We start from the raw sequence: 21,893 nt of genomic DNA, 5'->3' as shown, positions 1-21,893 counted from the left end.
ACGAGGGGAGCGAATGAACGCCTCCGGTCGGCACGGCGACGGGGCCAACGGATGGCGGCTGTCGCACGCCAGCCACTCTTCTCCCCCCGTTGGCGGGCGGTACCCGTTTACCTCGTGCCACCGCCGACGGCTCTTCATTGTGGTCGTTTTTGTTTTTGTTTTTTGAACGGTTACTGGGAAACGGGGGGGGGGGGGGGACGAACGCCAAACACAATTAAGCATGACCCCCCGTGCATCTGGTGGACGCCGTCTCATCTGTCCTCCCGCCCGGCCGTCTGCCCGCCTGCCTGGAGGCCTCCCCCGCCTGTCTGTCTGCCGGGTCACCCGTTCCCGGTCCCCGTCTGCTGAGCTCGTTTCACATGCTCGTGTCTGTCCGTTTCATCCGTCGTTGTCATCCGTCTTCTCCTCCTCCTCCTCCGCTGCTGCTGCCTTTTTGTTTACGTGTGTGTGTGTGTGTGTGTGTGTGTGTGCGTGTGCGTGTGTGTGCGTGTGCGTGCGTGCCCCAACCCCCAGGGAGTGTCAAGGAGAAGCCCATGAACCCTGTGATTGTGACGTCTGGAAGATGTGGCTGCAGAAAGTGAGCGAGATGCGACCGCAGGAGCGTGAGTACCCCACCGCAGCACCTCGGCGTGCACGGCGAAGCAATCCCACGCAGACGTCCGCCGGCTAAGCGCACGCAACGGAGGCGCTTAAGAGCGGCTATAGGATTGTGACCCCCTAAGGGCGTTGGCTTAATGGTTGATTTAAGAGAGGGGGGGGGGGGTTGTGGGTAGGGGGTTGTTTTTAAAGTCAACTTGAGTTGTGGTTTAATGCGGCTGTGATGTTTTTCAAACGTTCGTTTTGGGGACGCTTGCCTTGAATAAAAGTGACACTGTTGATAAATTGTCTGGTTTGACAGAGTGCTCCGTTGCGCCGTTGGATCCGGCAGATGTAAGTTATTGCAACACGGAAGCGGCGACTTGTTATTCATCCAATCTCTCCTCCTGACAGCGTTTGTATTGAGTGATTGATCTAGGGGAGGGTTTGCGCTTGAGCGTTTGAGCGCTAGGCAGACATTAATTACCGACCGTTTAGAGCTAAACCAATTAAAATGGAGCATGTTGATAATAAATGATTCGTTTAGATGAACCCCTCGCATATTGACACATTTCGGGGGTGCATAAGCTTTAATCAGAGTGTTGACAGGCTAAGTGGTGTCAGGAAAATGGCCTCTAAGACTTTGAAGTCTATAAAGTGCCGTGCTGCAGAGGTGGCCGAGGTGGAATCAAATGACTTTGTTTTTAAACATTCCCGTCAGGATTTTTATATTCCTTGCTGCAAAATCTCTTGTTATGTCACAGTATGCCGGAGTTTGAAGAGGCATCATACAGGTGTGTGTGTGTGTGTGTGTGTGTGTGTGTGTGTGTGTGTGTGTGTGTGTGTGTGTGTGTGTGTGTGTGTGTGTGTGTGTGTGTGTGTGTGTGTGTGTGTGTGTGTGTGTTAAATATATAGCTGATAAACATTAGCGAGGTGGTACACCGTCTCTCGACCCAAACCCAACAGCCTGTTTTAACGGAAGTGTCAGCAGCCTTTAACGCGTGGTCCTCCTCTCTGCCGCCGCAGTGGCCGGGGTGAGCGAGGCCTACGAGGACGCGGCCAACAGCCTGTGGATGCTCACCAACTCCAAGGCCTGCGCCAACTGCAAGTCCCCCATCCAGAAGAACGAGGGCTGCAACCACATGCAGTGTGCCAAGGTAACGCTCCCCCCCCCCCCCCCCCCCCCCCGACGGAGGTTCATCAGGGGAGGCTCTGATCTGTTGGGATGCTCCGATCGGGGTGGATGTCGACACACGCTTAACATTTAGCACATCGACTTCGCTTAGAAAAGGCTTAATGCCCCATAACAAACCTATTTGTAAAAGCTTTAAAGAGAAATGCAACAAGCTGCGCCGTATTGTACATTAAGCCCTGTTATGCTGGTCGTTAAGCATGCAGCCCTGCTTGACCAGCATAAAAGTCGCTTCTCTTTGAAAGATGTTCCGCGTTTGAAAGATGTTTTGCGTTTGCACTTTAGAATAGATTAGAATATCTCAAAAACGACTAGACCTTATCTTATATATTTTGTTGAGTCGTGTACTTACATTATCCCAAATGTTCTCGACAATTTTCATCCCTGAGAAATCCATCGTTTTATTCACGGTAACGGTCGGGTACATTTCGTGAGGTCAATGGAGTCATATGTCCTTGACCTCTAACAGTCGGACCAAATTTATTGACAGGATATTTCTTATTGATCTCGCTTACTACATTGAACCACTTCGACAAGTAGCTCATTCTAGCCATCAAGCTATTGCTATAGTTACTTATATAGCTATAGTTTTTACCACACACAGACTGTACTTGGGTGGGTCATGTTTTTAGAATTTTGTTTAGTATCTGTTCAAGCGAAGGACTCCATCAGCGATTGATAGTGTCTCCCATACGTTCGCTTTTTCTTTACCATTCAAAATGGGTAAAATCGAACTTCACTGTAGAGCCGTACGCAACACATCGAATCGCTCTCTCTCGCCAACACATCGACAATGGGAGGATTTTTGTTGGCTTGTCCCCACAGAGAAGACTGCTGGCCAGGTTCCTGAGAAGAATCAATCCGGGGTCATGAATATGTATTAAGGACGCCAGAAATACCCCAAACCCCTCATCCAACACACGGGCTAAATCTCAACTTGGAACTTGTGTTTTGTAGGCGCTTTATTTTTGAGTGAAAGAAGTCTGCGATAGTTTCCACCGATGTACACATGTCAAAACAACCGGTATAATATACAGTCTATTGTAAGTCAGTTGAACCTGTATTAATTAGCTCTATGTTTGTTATATACACTCTATGTGCGTTGTATACACTCTATATGCCATATATACACTCTTATGTGCCATATAGACACTCTGTTACACCCCACTGGAGTTTGAATGGCTCTGCAGTTGTTGTTTTTTTTTTACTCTGTGTAAATCTGTACACTGTGTAAATAGAAAGACTTCAGTCCAGGAACGTTACCCTATCTCAAAGAACGAGAAGTTTTCCCTCCGGGTTGACTTGCCGGCCGTTCTTTCGTTGTTGTCGTTATTGCTGTAGAGCAGGAGCACCTCTCTGCCTATGCTCCCCTCTGGGAAGCGGTTCAACACGACACAGGGATTAGGAGTCTCTCCTCCACTTAGAGCTGCATGCCGTCGACATGCGCGGCTCTCAAAGGCCTCCTCCAGGCACGCCTGATGCATCAGGTCGAACACGCTCTCTTCATCCTGCAGATAAGAGCTCTAATGAGGGCTCGGAGGACCGGGGGGGAAGCAGCCATGGCTTTCAGGGTCTCCAGGACCCGGGTTCAGGGAACGTGAGCGGGAATGGTAGACGCCGGAGACATCCGACGGTTCAAGAGGAACGAGAATCAATCATTCAAATGATTGTGTTCGTTTTAAAACGAGTTTGCTTTTTAAACTAATACGATCCATGTGAATGTTAACTCAAATAAACCCAAGCTGTCAGGCATGCATTCGCTTTGTTCGCTCACGAAGAAATGAAATGGTGGACAAGGTCAGGATCACAGCTGGAAAGTGGGGGATTGGATGAAACGACAATAAGGGTTGAATATCTTCAATGTGGTATTCTCTATGCCACAACAGAAATCGTACACAATATGCTCGGTACACAGAAGAGAAGCCTCCCATCTTGATTAATACAATACTTCCTTTTCTTAAAGTGTTCGCCGTCTTTTAAAAACCAGATGGAACTTGGTTCAAAATTTGGTCTTTTTTCAAATTGAGTGAACTCAGCATGGTGCTCCAAGGGTTCACAAAGTCCAGCCACTGCACAGTTCAGGCACCACTTTCTCTCTGTGTGTGTGTGTGTGTGTGTGTGTGTGTGTGTGTGTGTGTGTGTGTGTGTGTCCTTACTTACTACACAGCCCCATGAGGGCGTCATTAACAGTAATGCAACATTTGAAACGAATAGTGAAGGTTAATATGCTCCCTGCGCCGTGGCAGCCGGCAGCAGGGCTTGTGTGATGTAGTTTAATCTGGCAACCCAGTGGTTTTCCATATGACACTACAACTCAATGTCCCGCCCCCTCATCCCCCTGCTGATAGGAACCTGACTGACTGACTGACTGTGTGTGTGTGTGTGTGTGTGTGTGTGGCGGGCCACATGCAGAGCAGAGTGCCCTTGATCTGTCATTTCCCTTGAAAGACTCCCGACGTTTCCCTCCGGGATCCATCTTCTCCCGCCCCTGTGTTCATCCCCATGGTGGACTTTTTCACTCTTTAGTTTTTTTTTCCCCAACCCTCGGCCTCTCATATTTCACACCCTCGTGTCTCTCTCACTCATCCCCTCTGTCTCCCTCCCCCCTCCCAAACTCATTTCGGTATTGATTTAACTTTTTTATTACTCCTCCAGCAACTATCATGTTAACAATGTTTCCAAGATCATTGACTGTCTTGGCCTTTAGCTGTGTGTGTGTCTGTGTGTGTGTGTGTGTCTCTCTCTGTCTCTGTGTGTGTGTCTCTGTGTGTGTCTCTCTGTCTGTGTGTGTGTGTCTCTGTGTGTGTGTGTGTGTGTGTGTGTGTGTGTGTGTGTGTGTGTGTGTGTGTGTGTGTGTGTGTGTGTGTGTGTGTGTGTGTGTGTGTGTGTGTGTGTGTGTGTGGAAACAGAGTAGATAGCAGATTGTAGCGTTGTGCTGTACAGTCCCACAGGGGATTTGGTGGGGTCGCTCTCTCTAGTCACTGTCTGACAGCCTGCTAGTGGGATTAAGGACACTGATATGGCCCTGGACGATAGGCCTACACTCCTCCTCCTTATTGCTTTACTTTAACTATGTTTGTGTGCATGGCTAAGAAGGAGTACATGGTCCTGCTGGCTATTTACCTACCATGTAAAGCTTTGTTTACTGCTATTCCTGTTAAGCTTACAAGGAGTCCCATGTTGTATAATCAATCTACATATTTAATGTTTGCTTTATTTCTTCCATAACAGATGTAAGGGATTAAAGGAAGTGCATGCAGGCATTTGTTCATTTGTTCATTTGTTGGCCGTGTTCATCTGAGTTCTGGTCAAACTATGCACTCAAACTAAATTTAAGACCGGGGGGAGAATCTCCCAATAACGACCATGGATCAAAATCGCACCAGTGTAATCCTTTTAATAAGAGAGTAGTGCTTTTCCTAACCTCCTCAAGAACAACAAAATGCGCATAAATATTTATGAGCCCAACCGCTAAGAACTTAACTATATGGACTGCAGGGAGCCTTAGATGAAAGTCCACAGGTTTAATTAAAATTGAAAGCCTAATGACTCCATTAGGCAACTTAGGCAACTGTGTTCGAGGAAGTACACACTCCCAGGCTGGGTGGAAACTCGGTAGAACTACGCAGCCCTTGGGAGGTCTCCAGTTAGTTTGAAAGCGTTTAGATGCCATGGCAGCTATTTATGGTTTACCATCTGCCACCCGATGTCCATTCATCATGAAGCCCGTCTACATGCAGTGGTGCCTCTGTTTATTCAGTTCAACTACTCGGAGCTGAAGGCCGGCGATGCTACTTTTCTCTTTGAGATCTGGAATCAAAAGTCTGGAATCCTTTTGAATATTTCATCGGAAGCCGTGGCTTTGATGCCGAATTAACCCCCCCCATCATGCATCTCTCCCCCCCCCGCCCTCCCCCGCCCCCCCCCCTGCAGTGCAAGTACGACTTCTGCTGGATCTGCCTGGAGGAGTGGAAGAAGCACAGCTCGTCCACCGGCGGCTACTACCGCTGCACGCGCTACGAGGTCATCCAGCAGGTGGAGGAGCAGTCCAAGGACATGACGGTGGAGGTAGGCCCGGAGACCCGCGTGCAGAGGACGGAGTCGGGCTCAGGGTTCAAGCGCACGCCTCGATTCTGCGTGTATACACACTTGGGTCCGAGTCGAACAGGGGATTGAGGCGGTTTGCCCCCTAAACATTTTCAAATGAGAATTGCCCTGGGACCGACGCAGGCTTTTAACTCCCCTCGTAAAGTAAGGAAAGTTTTGGATTTCACTCTGTGTACCTTTCGTTTGAGTCCTTAAATATTGGTCATGCAACGTAGAAAATAGTCAAGGTTTTCCCGCAACGCTTGATAAAAGAACCCTGGAAAGCCTTGTTAAAAATACCCTGAAACACTCTCTCACTCACTCACTCACTCACTCTTTCATTGATTCACGTTAACACTGATGCAGTCTGGGAGGCTTCAAACAGGGCACATTTTCCTGCTACTTTCCCCACGCACACACACACGCACACACACACACACGCGCGCGCTCATCAAGATGAATCATGCAGTCTCTCCCCCGCACCACCGCAGAGGTGAGCAGGAGCGCCCCGTGTCGGGCCGCGTGCCACTCAATCCTCGGCGCTCGTGTGAAGCCCTGCGTTGAGCGCTCACTCCCCAGGCCTCTCGTCAGCCAATCCCCCCGAGGAGAAGCCAGCCCAATTACACCTCGTGTCAGACACCTGGCCCCCCCGTAGGCTCTCCCTCCAGGTGCTGCTCTCGCGGCTCGGCTTCTCCCCGGCGTGGGCCTGTGTGTAGAGAGGGGTGCAACGCGCGCGACGGCCATTTTGTGGCTGCGCCGGTCGCGTGTGTGTGTGCGTGTGTGTGTGCGTGTGCGCGTGCGTGTGTGTGTTAACTACTTTTTTAACAAGGCTTTCCAGGGTTATTTGATTAAAAGTTGGGGAAAAACCTTGATTCCTTTCTATGCTGCAGTATTCAACAAAGGAATCGGAAAAAAGTAACATGACCCCGCTATGGAAACATAGAGTAGAGTGACATCCATAAGTCAAGGGCGTAGCTATGACGGCTGTTCAACCCAGAGGTGTAAAACCGTCAGCGACTGACTTTTACGGCGGTTTTTCCTCGTTCACCGGTTCTTGTTTTTTTGTTTGCGTTCCCACAGGCGGAGAAAAAGCACAAGAGCTTTCAAGAGCTGGACCGCTTCATGCACTACTTCACCCGCTTCAAGAACCACGAGCACAGCTACCAGGTGAGGCCCCGGTCGGCCCCGCCCCCTCCACCCCGCCCACCCTTCCCTTGCCACCAAATGTGCATTAATGGGGTGGTCTTATGCCACTAGGTGTGAGTGTAATTAGCCATTCAAATCGGCCTTTTCCTATGTTGAAGTGACATCACAAGGGGCGGTCCACTAGGCCGGTCGACTGATCTATCCAGCACACGTCCAGGGGGGGACGTGCCCACTTGTGATGTCACTGTCGCCCTTTAAGGGTGTGTGTAGGGTTGGTAGGGAGCTTGGGCTAGAAACCGGCATTCAGAAACGGCCCTTGCTAATTGGCGCTGAGGAAAAGTGGGGTGTGGGGGTGTGTGTGTGTGTGTGTGTGTGTGTGTGTGTGTGTGTGTGTGTGTGTGTGTGTGTGGGTGTGATGGCCGGTTTAAGTTGCACTTTAAGCAGCCATACTAAACCAGCCATCCACCACACTCTCCCCAGTCTGGTACTTGCTAGGGTCCGGACTCTGTAGTGTGTGTGTGGTGGACGGCTGGTTTAAGTTGCATTAAGCAGCCTCACTAAACCAGCCATCCACACACACACACACACTCCCCGGTCTGGTACTTGCTAGGTTCCTCATGACTAAATCCTCTGGGACACCTTGACAAGGTACACTTCTCACATTCTCTGAGGACATTTTTGCATTTTCTTTCGTTTTTCTTTCAATTGTGGTTTCGACGCCCCCCCCCCCCATTTTCCAGAACAATGAAGGGTAAAATCACGTTTGTCTCCTCCTCACAATAGTTGGAGCAGCGGCTGCTGAAGACGGCGAAGGACAAGATGGAGCAGCTTAGCCGGGCGCTGAGCGTGAGTGAGTGGCTGAACGTTCATACTCAGGCTCTCACCCTCTGTAGCTCCCCTCCTCCCCCCTTCTCTCCCCCACCTGAGCCTTTTGGAGGCATGAGAGACGAGGAAGGGGCGAGTGAATTGGGATGGGGGTGATGGGCTGATGGAGTGTGGGGAGAGTTGGTTTAGAGCAGCATGCTGATAATAACATTCTGCATAAATGTGCATGGACGTATGCACACGCACGCACGGGAATATGCACACACACGCACGCTGGCACACACGCATGCGCGCGCGTGCACATGTACGCACTCACACGCGTGCACACATATGCATTCATACTCACACGCGTATGTGTATACACGCTCACACATACACATAACACACACACACATACACTCACACATACACACACCCGTAGCAAGTTGAGTTATTCTGCAGCCGTTTACAATTTTGTTGCACTTAGCTGATGTGGTCTTCATTTTCTGGGACATTGACAGAGTCCGCCGCCTCTTTTAAACTCCATCCACGCCTTCAATGAAAAATCGATGTTTTCGCCGCTTTAAATACGCCAATGACCAGGATGCGTTGGTGGGTTTTAAAACTCATGGCGCTCCTGAAATTCCAATTGAACGGGTCTTAAAGGGACATTCCCGTTCTGGCAGTATTTTTCACTTTGATCAAATCTGGTTGGGTCAACATGCACTACTCTGTGGGAGGAAATGAGCCTTTTAGATCTCCACACAATGCAGTTGTGTGTGTGTGTGTGTGTGTGTTTATTGTGGTTGTTTAATTTCCCTTGTCCCATTTTTCTATTTGAAGTTAAGGCCTTCCAAACTGACTTAATACACACACACACACACACACACACACACACACACACACACACACACACACACACACACACACACACACACACACACACTTGTAAAGAAACAGGATGTACAATCTAATTAAGGCTGTATAACTATACTTTGATATGCTAAGTGCAGTGTAATCTCCTTAAATAGCCCCCCACCCCCACATACAAAACACACTCACATATACACAAACACACCCACGCCCACACACTACTCACCCACTCAGACAGACACACATACTCACCTGCCACCCCACACACACCAGCCTACAAACATACACTGGACCACACAGACTAACACACTGGACCACACAGACTAAAAAAACACAAAGCCATCACACACACACACACACAATAACAGTCACCGACACCCAACCACACACACACACCTGCCATGACATGCGCACACGCACAGTAATTCGTCCCTCTCTGCTCAGATGTGTGGTTGGCCTTGCCCAAGAGGCAGTAGTGGCGATTTAACGATTTCCAGAAACCCCTGTACACACCAAGTAGCACACTGGCGTCCTGGTGCCATCTCACCTCCCTTCTCTCTCCCCCCACCTTCCATCTCCCCTCCTTCCCCACCCCCCGTCTTCTCCCTCACCCCCACCTCTCCTCACCTCCGCTCCTGTCTCCGCTCCCATCTCCACACTCCTCTCCTCCCTTAACCTCACCTGACCTCCCGCGCCCTCTCTTCTCCCCTCCCCTCCCTTTTCCCCCTCTCATCCCCTCACCTCCTCCCTCCTCCTCCTCCTCCCATCTCTTCTGCCCCCGTCTCCACTCCTTTCCGCACCTCCCGCTTCTCCTCACATCACCTCCGCTCCGAACCTCACTCTGCCTCCCCCTACCCTGTCTCTCACCTCTCTTCTCCTCTGCCCTCCCCTCTGCTCCTCCCTTGCCCTCTATTATCTTATCCTCACCTCCCCTCTCCATCCACCTCCCCTCTCCATCTCCCACCTCACCTCCCCCCTCTCTCTCCTCACCTCTCTCCTCCCCTCCTCACCTCACCTCCCCTCTCCACCCTCCTCTTATCCTCACCTCCCCTCTCCAGCCAACTCCCCTCTCCATCTCCCCCCCTCGCCTCCCCTCTCTTATCTCCCACCTCACCTCCCCCCTCTCTCTCCTCCTCACCTCTCTCCTCCTCCCCTCCTCATCTCATATCCCCTCTCCAGCCTCCTCTTATCCTCACCTCCCCTCTCCATCTCCCACCTCACCTCCCCCTCTCTCTCTCCTCCCCTCCTCCCCACACCTCACCTCATACCCTCACCTCCCCTCCCCTGTCTCTCTCTCTCTCTCTCTCTCTCCCCCTCTCTGGTTCCTTGTGAGACCCACACAGTCCGTGTCTTTGCTGACCCCTGACTGTCTGCTGGTCCCCCCCCCCCCTCCCCAGGAGAAGGGGGCCCGCCTGACACCACCTTCATCGAGGATGCGGTGCTGGAGCTGCTGAAGACCCGGCGGATCCTCAAGTGCTCCTACCCCTACGGCTTCTTCCTGGAGCCCCGCAGCACCAAGAAAGAGATCTACGAGCTCATGCAGGTAGGGGCGCTCACCCCGACTCTGCTTCTCTGAACTAACGCCGACCCCTCCCCCCCCCCCCCCCCCCCCCCCCCCCCAACGTGGACCAAACAGAGGAAGGGGCAAGAGACTCATAAATTAACAGCGTTGATTCAATTGTACATCCTGTTTCTTTACAAGGATGAAGTGTGCGTGCGTGCGTGCGTGCGTGCGTGCGCGCATGGGCTGGGCATAAGGAGACGAAGGGCATCCATAATGTAGTGTTGTGAAGGCCATGTGGATGCAAAATGCATGGCGTTCTAAGTGGGGTTTCACCTTGCGTAAACCTCATTCATACAGCCTGCTAGGTTGAGCCCTCGTGCCGCATGTTGCCCTGAAGCTAGGGGCCACATTACATGATTCCACCAAGCTGACGCTTGAGCAGGGCACAACAAGGGACAAATTTTTTCCCCCCTGTCTCGTCTGTGTCTGCGTAGCAACGGCGGTGTATCTAAGGACAGGGAACAAAGGGACAGACGGGCCACAGTTTCAGGCGACCCCTGCACTTGCAGGCCGTATTGTCCCGCGGTGGTTTGACACGGTGATAAACACACACGGGAGCCGTACCGCCCGCCACGTGGGGTGTTTGTTCAGGGATTTGCTCCGAAAGAAGTCGTGGAAAACGCAAACAGAGCATTTGGTGTAAATATTGGAGGAGGGAGGTGTGTGCTCGGGTGGGCTGAACGCTGGCTGGTGTTTTGAATCATCCCGTTTTCCCTCCAGCTTCTTCTTTGTCTGGAAACCACTCTCTGTCTTTGAGGGGAACAAACCAAACGTTCATGCGAGGGACTGGCCTAGATAACATCCAAACATGTTGGACTGAATGGGGACCCTTTTTTATATTTGCGTCTTCCACTCATAAGCGCACCATGATTACAGGGTCGGTCTCGCCTGTGCGTCTGCCTTTCAGACTTCTTAAATCTGCTCCACTTCAAACCGGTCCCAGGCCTTGATGGTCGCGTGGTGTCGCCCCAGCTTTTAGTGTTCAAATTCGGCGACTTCAGAACAAAATCAGAACCATTTTCCATTCTCCAAATCGCTTTTGTGCTCCAAGGCGTTTTGTGTAATTTTGCTGCCCTTTCGTCAGCAAAACATGAACACGTCTGTTTGGCAAACTACGATTGCATGAGGAGTGTGTGACTATGAACCCCGCGCTCAGACGGACCTGGAGATGGTGACGGAGGATCTGGCCCAGAAGGTGAACCGGCCGTACCTGCGTACGCCGCGCCACAAGATCATCCGCGCCGCCTGCCTGGTGCAGCAGAAGAGGCAGGAGTTCCTGGCCTCGGTGGCGCGGGGCGTGGCCCCCAACGACTCCCCCGACGCCCCGAGACGCAGCAGGTGACAAGCACGCACACACGTAAACACACACGCTCGCTCGCTCGCTCTCTCTCACTCACTCACTCTCACTCACTCTGACTCACTCACTTGCTCACTCACTCGCGCTCATTCGCTCACTCTCGCTCAATCTCGCTCACTCGCTCACTCACTCACTCACTCTGACTCACTCACTCGCACTCACTCACTCACTCACTCGCACTCACTCGCTCACTCCTGCTCAATCCCGCTCAATCCCGCTCACTCACTTGCTCACTTGCTCATTCTCACTGGCTCACTCACTCACTCACTCACTCACTCACTCACTGGTTCAATCACTGGCTCACTCACTCACACAGGGAGTTTTTGATCAGTATCATGTCTTCCTTTGTATAATCATCATCAACTATTAGGCTTACTACTTAACTAATGTTTAAAATTACAAGCATGTTTGTTCAACTAAGCCGTCAGTTTTGACCAAACGGCCTTCTGTATATCTTTCAAGTAAAATATGATGTGCAGTTTAATAATTTATTGTATAAAGGAAAGGGCACATTTATTAACCATTAGCTTACATAAGTGCAGTATAAAATATTATTATATAGCCTTGCATAGGGGTTGAATTTAGTGGGTGAGGGTTAACTCTAACCCCATTAAATAATGCATACATTTAATAAATAACTAGGTTAACATGAACTCTATTACCTTAGTTAACAAGTAACAAGTAACCATGAACACCATTGCCTTAATTAACATGAACACCATTAGTGAATGATTACTAGACCATAAGTTAACTAACATAAGTTAAGTTAGCTAACATAAGTTAAGTTATTTGTTAGTTAATGCTTATTGCTGCCTTAACAAATGTTAATAAATGTCATTATTGCAGCCTTATTGTAAAAAGAGTGTTATAAATATAAATATGTAATTGAAGTAGAACCTCAGCATTTGTGGTATCAAACCCTGAATGCACGTATATATGAGATTTTGTGAGGTCTTGCTCATATTTTTTCTGTTCTCTCCTCCCTCCCTCCCTCCCTCTTTCTCTCGCTCTCTTCATCTCCCTCCCTCCCTCTCTTTATCCCCCTCCATCTGTCCCCCTCTCCCTCCCCCGCCTCCCCCCCGTCAGCTTCACTGGCGGGACCTGGGACTGGGAGTATTTGGGCTTTGCATCACCCGAGGTAATGACCACTCAAACGCGTCTGAACAACGCAGGCTGGCCGTCGCGGTCACCGCTAATTAAAAACTCCCCAGATATCGATATAGTTTGGCAGGCGGAAGAAAAGCAAGGGGGGGAAAGAAAACACACCACAAAAAAAAAAAATCTTTGCATGTCTGAGGGACGGATTTAATTAAGGACGCGGGCGTACACTACAAAGACGTGGCTTTACATCAACAGAGTGTCAGTGGAGATCCAGGTGCAAGGCGCTATCTCCTTGGTCTCCTCTTCTTACAGTGTTAGAAATCACAAAGGCAGGGCGCCGCCGGTCCACAGCAGCACCCATCTCTGGCTGCCATCCCAAAGCCTTTCTGCAGGGACTGAAATACTAATTCAGTCGGAAAATGGAAAATAGGAGGCAGAATGCAACTTTTCTTTGCCGGTGATCACTGAGAGCCGAGGGCAGGTAATGGGACCCGCAATCAAAGCCTGATGGCCGGGAGAGATGGGACGGCTACAGATGGGCCTCTCGCCAGGCCCTCTCCGCTACCAGCAGACCGCTGCACGCCTGCATGTGTATTTTTAGAAAAGCTCCACTCCGTGAAAAACCATTAACAGACCAAGGTCTCTCAAACAGGTCGTCCGTAAGTTCCCCCGAAACACAGTGGGAGCCACTTAAAGAAAATGACGTATAGAATTAAAAAAAAAAAACTCTGCAGTTATTTTTAGATTATCATAAGTGCAGAGTTGTGTATTCGGGGCTTCTTCTCGTGGGTTTGCAGCCATGTGTCAACAGGGTACAGTCCTGCCCCACACCCGTGTGGCCCCCGTGCCCATGGGGCCCTTCCGCTGCTGGCTGATGAACAGGCCGGTCGGCTTGGCACATATCTGTTGGGTGACTGCTGTCACTGCACACAGTATTGTGGCGAACCGCGGCGTGAGACCAACTTGATCTCTTTATCAGCTTTATCACCCCAGCGCTAACCGCTAGCGCCGTGTGAGGCTTCAATGGGATGGTCACTGTGGTGCTTTTAATGATTCTGTGGTGTTATTTTTGCCTTGTTGTGTTATTATTGTCATATTGTTGTGTGGATTTGTAGAATATTTTGGTCGGAGAGAGACATGAAGTATAATGGACAAAGTGATTTATTTAACTTTTTAACAACCCTTTCCCTTTAACCTGCATTGATTTCAGTCTGACTCTGAGAATGTTTCAGTATGTATTTTCACCCATTTTAGCATTGATTTGTTTTTGCTCTTTAATATGCATGCGTCATCATTACATCATCTAATGCCTGATGCCTTGAATGCTTGAATTTCAAAGTCCCCCCCTCGCATGCACGGACAGACAGATGCACAAACACACACACACACAGACAGAGACACAGACACACACAGAAGACGCACACAGACAGAGACCCACACAGACAGAGTGAGACACATACACACACACACACACACACACACACACACACACACACACACACACACACACTGTACAAAAATAGGACGTACAATTTAATTAACGCTGTCTATATCTATACTTTGATATATGTTAAGTGATGTGTCATCACCTTAAATACCCCATAGCACACACACTACATTGAAGTATTGTGATACAATTCATCCTTAATCCTTTAACTTAAATGTGTGTGTGTGTGTCTATGTGTGTTCGCGCACACACATTCAAACAGGCTATGTTCATTGTCTAATTAATATTCTTTGGAGATAAAAAAAAATTAGTTAAATTCAAATGTAGTCCATGTTGGGTCTTACTGTCAGAAAAACATTTAATTTCCTTCTACACCATTTCTATTCCCCAGAGTGAAAGTGTGCAAGAATTATGGAATTAGGAGGGCTTGTTCGTTATAATAATTAAAGCCCCTTATATGTCGTCTGGCTCACTGTTTCTCCTGCAGCAACACACTGCACACTGGCTTTTTAGTAAGGAAGGCACTCCAGTACGTGTAGCTATGCACCTGTTGTTTTGACAAAATCTCAGCAAGACATGCGGTTAAAACTAATCACAAATCCTAATGCATATCCTCCTCATAACTCTCCTACACTGATGTCAGTCAGAGCGGACGATTCACTTCTGATGAATCATCTTTGCTCTCCCCTTTTTGAGAACTCTGTAGACTGTAGACTGTCCTTTTTAAAAAAATTATTATTAACATCTGAACCCTAATTCTCCCGTTACCTAATATCCGAGTCCCTTTCTGTGTGGGTGTTAGGCGGTTCTGTGACAGTCCCGGTCCACACACTGGGCCTAATGATCGGATCGCTTGTTCAGCACATCAAAGCCACTGGAGGAGTCTGAGCTCTGGTGCTCTGCTGGAACACTTCACACACACACACACACACACTCACACTCACACTCACAGCCACGCACACACACACTCACAGCCACGCACACACACACTCACAGCCATGCACACACACACACTCACAGCCATGCACACACAGGCAGGCACAGGCACGCACACGCACACACACACACATACAAACACATACACACGCACACACGCACACATGCAGATGCACACCCAAACACACAGACGGCATACCCACTCCATGCATTCCAATGAGGAATCCATGTTATGACTTTACAAATTTATGTCGAAAATTTGCACCATAACTACCATATCTCACTTTTCACTGAAACGTAATATGTGGGCTAGTGGTGGATTGGCACGCCGGCTTCATCCCTAACCCCTGTCGACGCAGCACGTGAGACTAATCGACGTAGAAAACACCAACGGCGTGACTGCATGATGATGATGATGATGATGATGATGATGATGATGATGGCGCTGCTCACGGTGTCGGGGGGTGGGCGGGGGGGGGTGGGAGGTGGGGGCTCAGGGCAGCTGTTGTGACAAGGGTGTTTCTGCTGGCCTCCAGGAGTACGCCGAGTTCCAGTACAGACAGAGACACCGGCAGAGGCGGCGAGGAGACATGGGCAGCATGCGCAGCAACAGCCCCGACGCCGACGACCCCGCTGACCTCAGCCTAGGTACCGTCGCCGCGTCACGCGTTCCTCACGTCGGGGGGGGGGGGGGGGGGTGGGCAGGGGTGGCATTAAGCTTCAGGGGGTAGAGCGGGTAGGCTGGTAACCGCAAGGTTGCTGGTTCGAAGCTGTCGAGGTTGTCCCCTGAGCAAGGCACCTCACTGCTCGCCGACGAGCTGGCGGTCTGCCTTGCGTGGTTCACCACACCGCCGTCGGTGTGTGAGCGTGTGCATGAACGGGTGAATGTTGGTCAATATTGTAAAGCTCTTTGGGTGGCCGCTGGTTATGAAAAAATGCGCCATATAAATGCAGTCCGTCATGTGTCCTCTGTAAACAGGGGCCTAGTATGTCAGGACCGACTCGCCGACTCCTGTCAGTTGGTCGGGCGAGAGAAGGTTGTGAGGTTTTAATTGTGGATCCGCTCTGCTGAAAAAAAAAAAGAAGCAATTTCCGGTTCTTACTTCCTGTGAGCGGTGTACAGTGTCAGTAAACCGTCCCCAACGAAGATGAGAAAAATAACAATAAGGAGAATAAATGTTGAGGTATTTTTGACCGTGAATTTGACAAGGCAATATCCTAAACGTGTAGCGGAAACAGGATATCCTGCTGTCATAAGTCCCTCCCTCTCTTGTACCCCGTGTAGCTGCCCTCCAGAACGTGTGCGGAAGTCCCGCCCTCTTCTGCGCAACATGACACGCGCATTTCGAAGCATCCCCTTCCTGGCGTTCCGTCCTGAGCATCTAGGAGCGAGTTTAGCTATCCAGACGGTATCGCTCAAAAACTGGAGCAGCAAATCTCCTCGATCAGCATCGTCCTCTTTTTGCTCCGTAGTGTTGGAGATGTAGAAGATGTTTTGAGCCCGCTGTGAAGACGACGGTTCCATGCTGTTTGATTCATGATGGGGGAACTTCCTCTTAAGAGCCCTCTTTGCCTCCATTTAATATAAACTGAGACTTGTCAAAGTCTCAGTTTGAACTGTCAAACTAAACCGCCTGTTTGATCCGTTGGTTTGAGGGATCTGGTATGTGTAGCTAACTGTAATTATAGTGTTGCAAAGAACCTAACACCACCTAAAACGTATAATTAAAAAATATTTTTTCATTTTTAACCTTTGAATATACAGTGCTACAATTATGTGCTTAAAAGTACATTATGATGTTCGACTTGACTTTTGTAGTATGACTTTTGAAAAACTGTTTTGAAATCTCTGTTGGGGTCACAAAATGGAGGTCAGATCCACATTCCATTCCCTGGACATGAGTCAATGTTTGCAACCACTTGTGTACTCAGCGTCGGCTATTCTTTACAGCCAGCTGATGGAGGGTCTATTATCCAATGCATGCTAATAGATTATTCAGTGTCGGGCAAGAAACGTGTCATGTCTTCCCCACGTCACATTTCATGCTGCGATAATGGCTTACATTTTTACCTGAAACCCTCTTGAGTGGGCAGGCTGATAAATGGCCTATGTCATTCGGCCATTACCTGCTCATTTGAGGAGGATAATAATATGATAATTTCATCAAATGTGGACATCGGTTCAAGGGCCGCGTAATACATGTCATGTTACAATGGCCTTTTCTTTTGCCTCTGTTCAATTGGCCCCCGCGATGTAATTATGACCCTGTGCTTTACTTTCACTTTCTCTTTCTCTTTGTTCTCCCCAGCAGGTGGTCCGGACGGCCCCGGACACAGACGTCGGCTGGCGGTGAGTGGGCCGCACCCCTCCCCCCCCCCCTCCCCCGCATGCCATGCGTACATTGGGTCGCCGTATAAATCACAAATGTAATTCAGGCCTGGTGTACATTCAAGTCGCTGGCTGGGAAAGAGTACACTAGGCAAAACATTGTTCAGTGGGTAATTGCTATTCCATTTGGAGGGCAGAGGCAAGGTGCACCTCCGGCTTTCTTCCTCTGCACTTTTGGGGCTGGGGGACTGTGGGGGTGGGGGTGGGTGATATACATACATAACAGGGTGGGGGGGTGGGGGGGGTGATATACATACATAACAGGCTGGGGGACTGTGGGGGTGGGGGTGGGTGATATACATACATAACAGGCTGGGGGACTGTGGGGGTGGGGCGATATACATACATAACAGGCTGGGGGACTGTGGGGGTGGGGGTGGGGGGGGGCGATATACATACATAACAGGCTGGGGGGGTGGGGGGGTTGATATACATACATAACAGGCTGGGGGACTGTGGGGGTGGGGGTGGGTGATATACATACATAACAGGCTGGGGGACTGTGGGGGTGGGGGGGGGCGATATACATACATAACAGGCTGGGGGACTGTGGGGGTGGGGGTGGGGGGGGGCGATATACATACATAACAGGCTGGGGGGGTGGGGGGGTTGATATACATACATAACAGGGTTTCAAGGTGAGGCGGTTCCTCAAACAGAAAGCACGGGATGCAGCGTTTTATATTCTTTTTTTTTTTGTTAAGAGAAGTCTCAAAGGTCGCTCGCCGCGGCGATAAAACAAGTATTTTGGCAAAGGGGGGGCAGAGCCGTCGCTCCGTCTTGGCGATGGCTCGAGGCTCATGGCTGTCTGGGGTCCCCTTCCACTTAACTACGCTCACTCCTGGCCGGGCGCCAGCGCGGGGGAGAGTGTGCGTCGCAGTGCGTGAAACCGGTGACACAGCGGAAAAATATATACCAAGAGTGTGTCTCAAGGGTGTGGGTCTTCCTCGGCCGGGTCCCCGGTCGGTCTCTTATCGGTTTTGATGTTCGTCAGATAACAAAAAGGGATCTCTGCGTACATACATTATATATATATATATATATATATATATATACGGCGCTGCGCAGAGGGGGCAGCCACCGCGTAATGAAAAGCCGCATCGTCTGCTGCTCTACCGCTGCGGTACTGCGGTACTGTAGTACTGTCAGGGGCGGAGTGGGGCACTAAAAGCCACCGGGAGAATTCTGACCGGCCCAGCCCGGCCCACCACCGGCCCACCACCAGCCCAGTGGCGTAGCGATCGCGATTGTTAACGGGGGGGGTGATCGCGGACGAGCGCTGAAGTAGAATAATGATGTATAACGCATAGGCCCGGCTTACACACGTCTCTCGGCAGCTCACGTTAAACGTGGGCTGGTCCACCTGACCTCGGTGGCTGACCGGGAAAACTCCCGATCGTCCCGACGGCCACTCCGCCCCTGAGTACTGTGGTACTGCAGTACTGTAGTACTTTGTGTTCCTGTGGTTCCTGCGCTGAGCTGCCCTTGTGTGACTACATGTCAACTGTGGTCGCTGGGCACGGCCTCTGGCCTACAGAAGAGAACACTTACGCACAAAATGTCCAACCACGTTGAGAAGCATATTTTTTGGCAGTGTAGGGACAACGGTTTATTCATTAATGAAAGTGATGGTAAGACCTTGCCTCTTCTCTAGTCAATTTCGACTGTAAAAACAGTTTAAGGCGCACAATTACACGCGCTGGATCACTTCTCAAGGACTGTCCTCACAAAGCACTCGGTCGCGGGGCTTTTTAGAGTGTCGTGTCTTGTGTTTGTCTGAGTTGTTCCGAGTGTCTCGCTACGCTCACTGATGTCACGTGCTACAGGACCACGGCTCCTTGGACGACGAGGACCCCAACATCCTGCTGGCCATCCAGCTGTCGCTCCAGGACTCCTCCGCGGTGCCCGGGGGCTGGGCGGCCGACCAGCACCAGCCGGCCGCGGCCCACGAGGCCTCCCTGGGCGCCATCGGCACGTCGCTCCCCTCCAGGCTGGAGCAGAGCGCCCAGGGCCCCCAGGTCCTCCCCCGCTCGTCCCTCAGCAGCTCGGAGCTGCTGGAGCTGGCCAGCATCAGCATCAGCACCGGCCAGTACTCGGCCGTGGCGGTGTCCTCCAGCCAGCACCAGCACCACCACCACCACCACCACCATCACCAACAGCAGCAGCAGCAGCAGCAGCCTCAACAGCGGCGCTTCAGCGGCTCGCTGCCCTTCCCTGGGGCCTCCCGGGGGGGCGGCGGCGGCGGCGGATGTGGAGGCTCCTCCACGGGCCTCTTCTCCCTGTCCAGCGACACGCTGGACTCCTCCACCACCACCGCCACCACCTGCGACAGCCACGACCCGTCCTCCTCCGGGTCGGCGGCGGTGGGCAACGCCAACCTGTTGGGTAACATCATGGCGTGGTTCCACGACATCAACCCGCACGGCATGGCCATTGCGTCCTCCACCTCCTCGGACACGGACGTAGACGCGCTCGGAGGAGGAGGAGGCGGAGGAGGGGGAGGGGGAGGGTACCTCGAGGTGAAGAGGACCGCCTCCGCACCCCTCGCGGACGACACGAAGCTCCGGGAAGGCGAGGAGAGCGGCGGTGGCGGCGGGAGACAGATGCACTCCGAGAGGGAAGCCACCGCCACCGCCGCCGCCGCCACCACCCCCGCCACCGCCCCCGCCGCCGCCCCCGCCGTGGAGAGACCCACCCAGCTGGACCTGAAGGGGCTGGAGGCGGCGGCGGCGTTGTCGTCGGTGGAGACGTTCAACGTCACGGACGCGGGCAGAGACAGGACCTGCCACGTGGACACGCCGCAGTGCTCCTCGGTCACCGACCCGCTGGCCAGCAGCTCCTCCTCGGAGTGGGAGGAGCAGATCCACACTGTGTGACTCGCAGAGGAGGAGGAGAGAGGAGGAGGAGGAGGAGGACGGCGCGAGAGGAAGAGGAGATCTTATGTTCCGTGGAGAAGGCCAGAATAAATAAGCAGGTGGAAAAGATGAAGGGAAAGAAAGGCGTGGTGGAGTAGGTGTTGGCGGGTTGCCTGGGGTGGGGGACTAAGAGCGGGGAACGGGTTACAGGTCGCCATCTTCTGACTGGTAGTTCTAGCGGTAGTTCACAGAGGTTGACTGTAGTGGAATTAGTGGCTTGCACGCACCTTCTGCTAGACCCATCAGTTCCTGTAATGGCAAGAGACGGCAGCCCACTACTCAGTTCTGTCTGGCTGGGTGGGTGAGGCTGTTCTCCCTACGGTTAGCACTAACAAGACCAATAACTGAACCAATAGATTTGCGAGGCCATGTGTTATCTCACGTTGATTGAGTGCTCTTGTAAATGAGTCGCGTCTCTGGAATCTGTGCTAGTGTGAAGTAAGAATATCTTTTGTTACCTTTTTTTTTTTTTTTTCCACTGGAGTAAAAGCTTACTGTAGTTGTCGGGATGAGTTTAAACTTAATTTGAGCACAGAGATTTTTCCATGTTATTTGAATCGGTATCTCACAGTCTGTGTAACGCTATTCACTCCTGTCCTTATCAGCCTACCGGTAAATGGGTGCCAAACACTGACTAGCAAGAGCACAGTTTGTCGTCACCAAGTGGATTATTCAAAGCAAGTTGTGCCTCTTTGCATTTTTGTTGACCCAACAAAATGAGAATCTTGAAATGGGATCTCGGTTGTAGATTCTGTCTTTCAGATATTATTATTATTATTATTATAATTATTATTATTATCATGAGTGCATCTCTTAAGATGGTAAAAGGGGGTTGTCTTTGAAGTAACTATACATGAATATTATCCATAGCGCAATTTATACCATAAATACAAGTGAGCTGCTAAGAACACAAATCGCCTAGTTTCATTCAATGGAATTATAATTGTATACTTATTATTTAGTACAGATCCATTTTTGAAAGAAACTGCTTCAAAAAGGAATTGCAATCAAGCTTATTGTTAATGAAAGAATGTACTGTATGTTCTGAATCGGCGGCAATCTCCAACGGTTAAATTGGCTGAAGATATCCGTTGTAACCAAACCACTGAGACGGTATGTAGTGGGTGACTGTAAGCTCTGTGACTTAGCCAATCAGGCCTGAGTCGCTTGTATTTGTTCTCAGCAACACGGTGCTCGGCTTAAGCTTTAGCTGAGCCAATTCCAAGTAACATCCGGAGCCTTCACCTTCAAAGAACTGTTTCCGACGCAATCTTTCACAGTGCCTTCCTATATTATCGACGCTATTTTTATTATTATTATTATTATTATTATTATTATTATTATTATTATTACTCTGTTGATGCTCTTCTTTAGAGTGCTACTGAGCAGTATTCACAAACCATATTAAAACATCATTTATAATATATATATATATATATATATATATATATATATATATATATATATATATATATATATATAGTATAAAACTGTATAAAATAAGAGT

At 50.4% G+C, this 21,893-nt stretch overlaps 1 protein-coding gene across 2 annotated transcripts in view; it reads left to right on the top strand.

Moving 5' to 3' along the window:
• LOC311351591 (ankyrin repeat and IBR domain-containing protein 1-like) overlaps nucleotides 1-21,780 on the top strand; it is a 40,657-nt gene extending 18,877 nt beyond the window's left edge. The window contains exons 10-20 of one of the 2 annotated variants that reach the window (XM_084471765.1): nucleotides 514-602; nucleotides 1,603-1,733; nucleotides 5,702-5,836; nucleotides 6,935-7,021; nucleotides 7,784-7,850; nucleotides 10,075-10,220; nucleotides 11,398-11,579; nucleotides 12,685-12,736; nucleotides 15,619-15,730; nucleotides 17,395-17,432; nucleotides 19,298-21,780. In XM_084471765.1, the coding sequence (XP_084327891.1) occupies nucleotides 514-602; nucleotides 1,603-1,733; nucleotides 5,702-5,836; nucleotides 6,935-7,021; nucleotides 7,784-7,850; nucleotides 10,075-10,220; nucleotides 11,398-11,579; nucleotides 12,685-12,736; nucleotides 15,619-15,730; nucleotides 17,395-17,432; nucleotides 19,298-20,347 (2,089 nt within the window). In that variant the 3' untranslated portion in view covers nucleotides 20,348-21,780. Of the gene's footprint in view, nucleotides 1-513; nucleotides 603-1,602; nucleotides 1,734-5,701; nucleotides 5,837-6,934; nucleotides 7,022-7,783; nucleotides 7,851-10,074; nucleotides 10,221-11,397; nucleotides 11,580-12,684; nucleotides 12,737-15,618; nucleotides 15,731-17,391; nucleotides 17,433-19,297 lie in introns of both variants that reach the window. The other variant, XM_084471764.1, reaches the window with a different exon arrangement.
• The last annotated feature ends 113 nt before the right edge of the window (nucleotides 21,781-21,893 follow it).

Source organism: Micromesistius poutassou, assembly GCF_964030765.1.
Source record: "Micromesistius poutassou genome assembly, chromosome: 8".
Lineage (NCBI taxonomy): Eukaryota > Metazoa > Chordata > Actinopteri > Gadiformes > Gadidae > Micromesistius > Micromesistius poutassou.
This window is presented reverse-complemented; position numbering and strand designations above follow the sequence as displayed.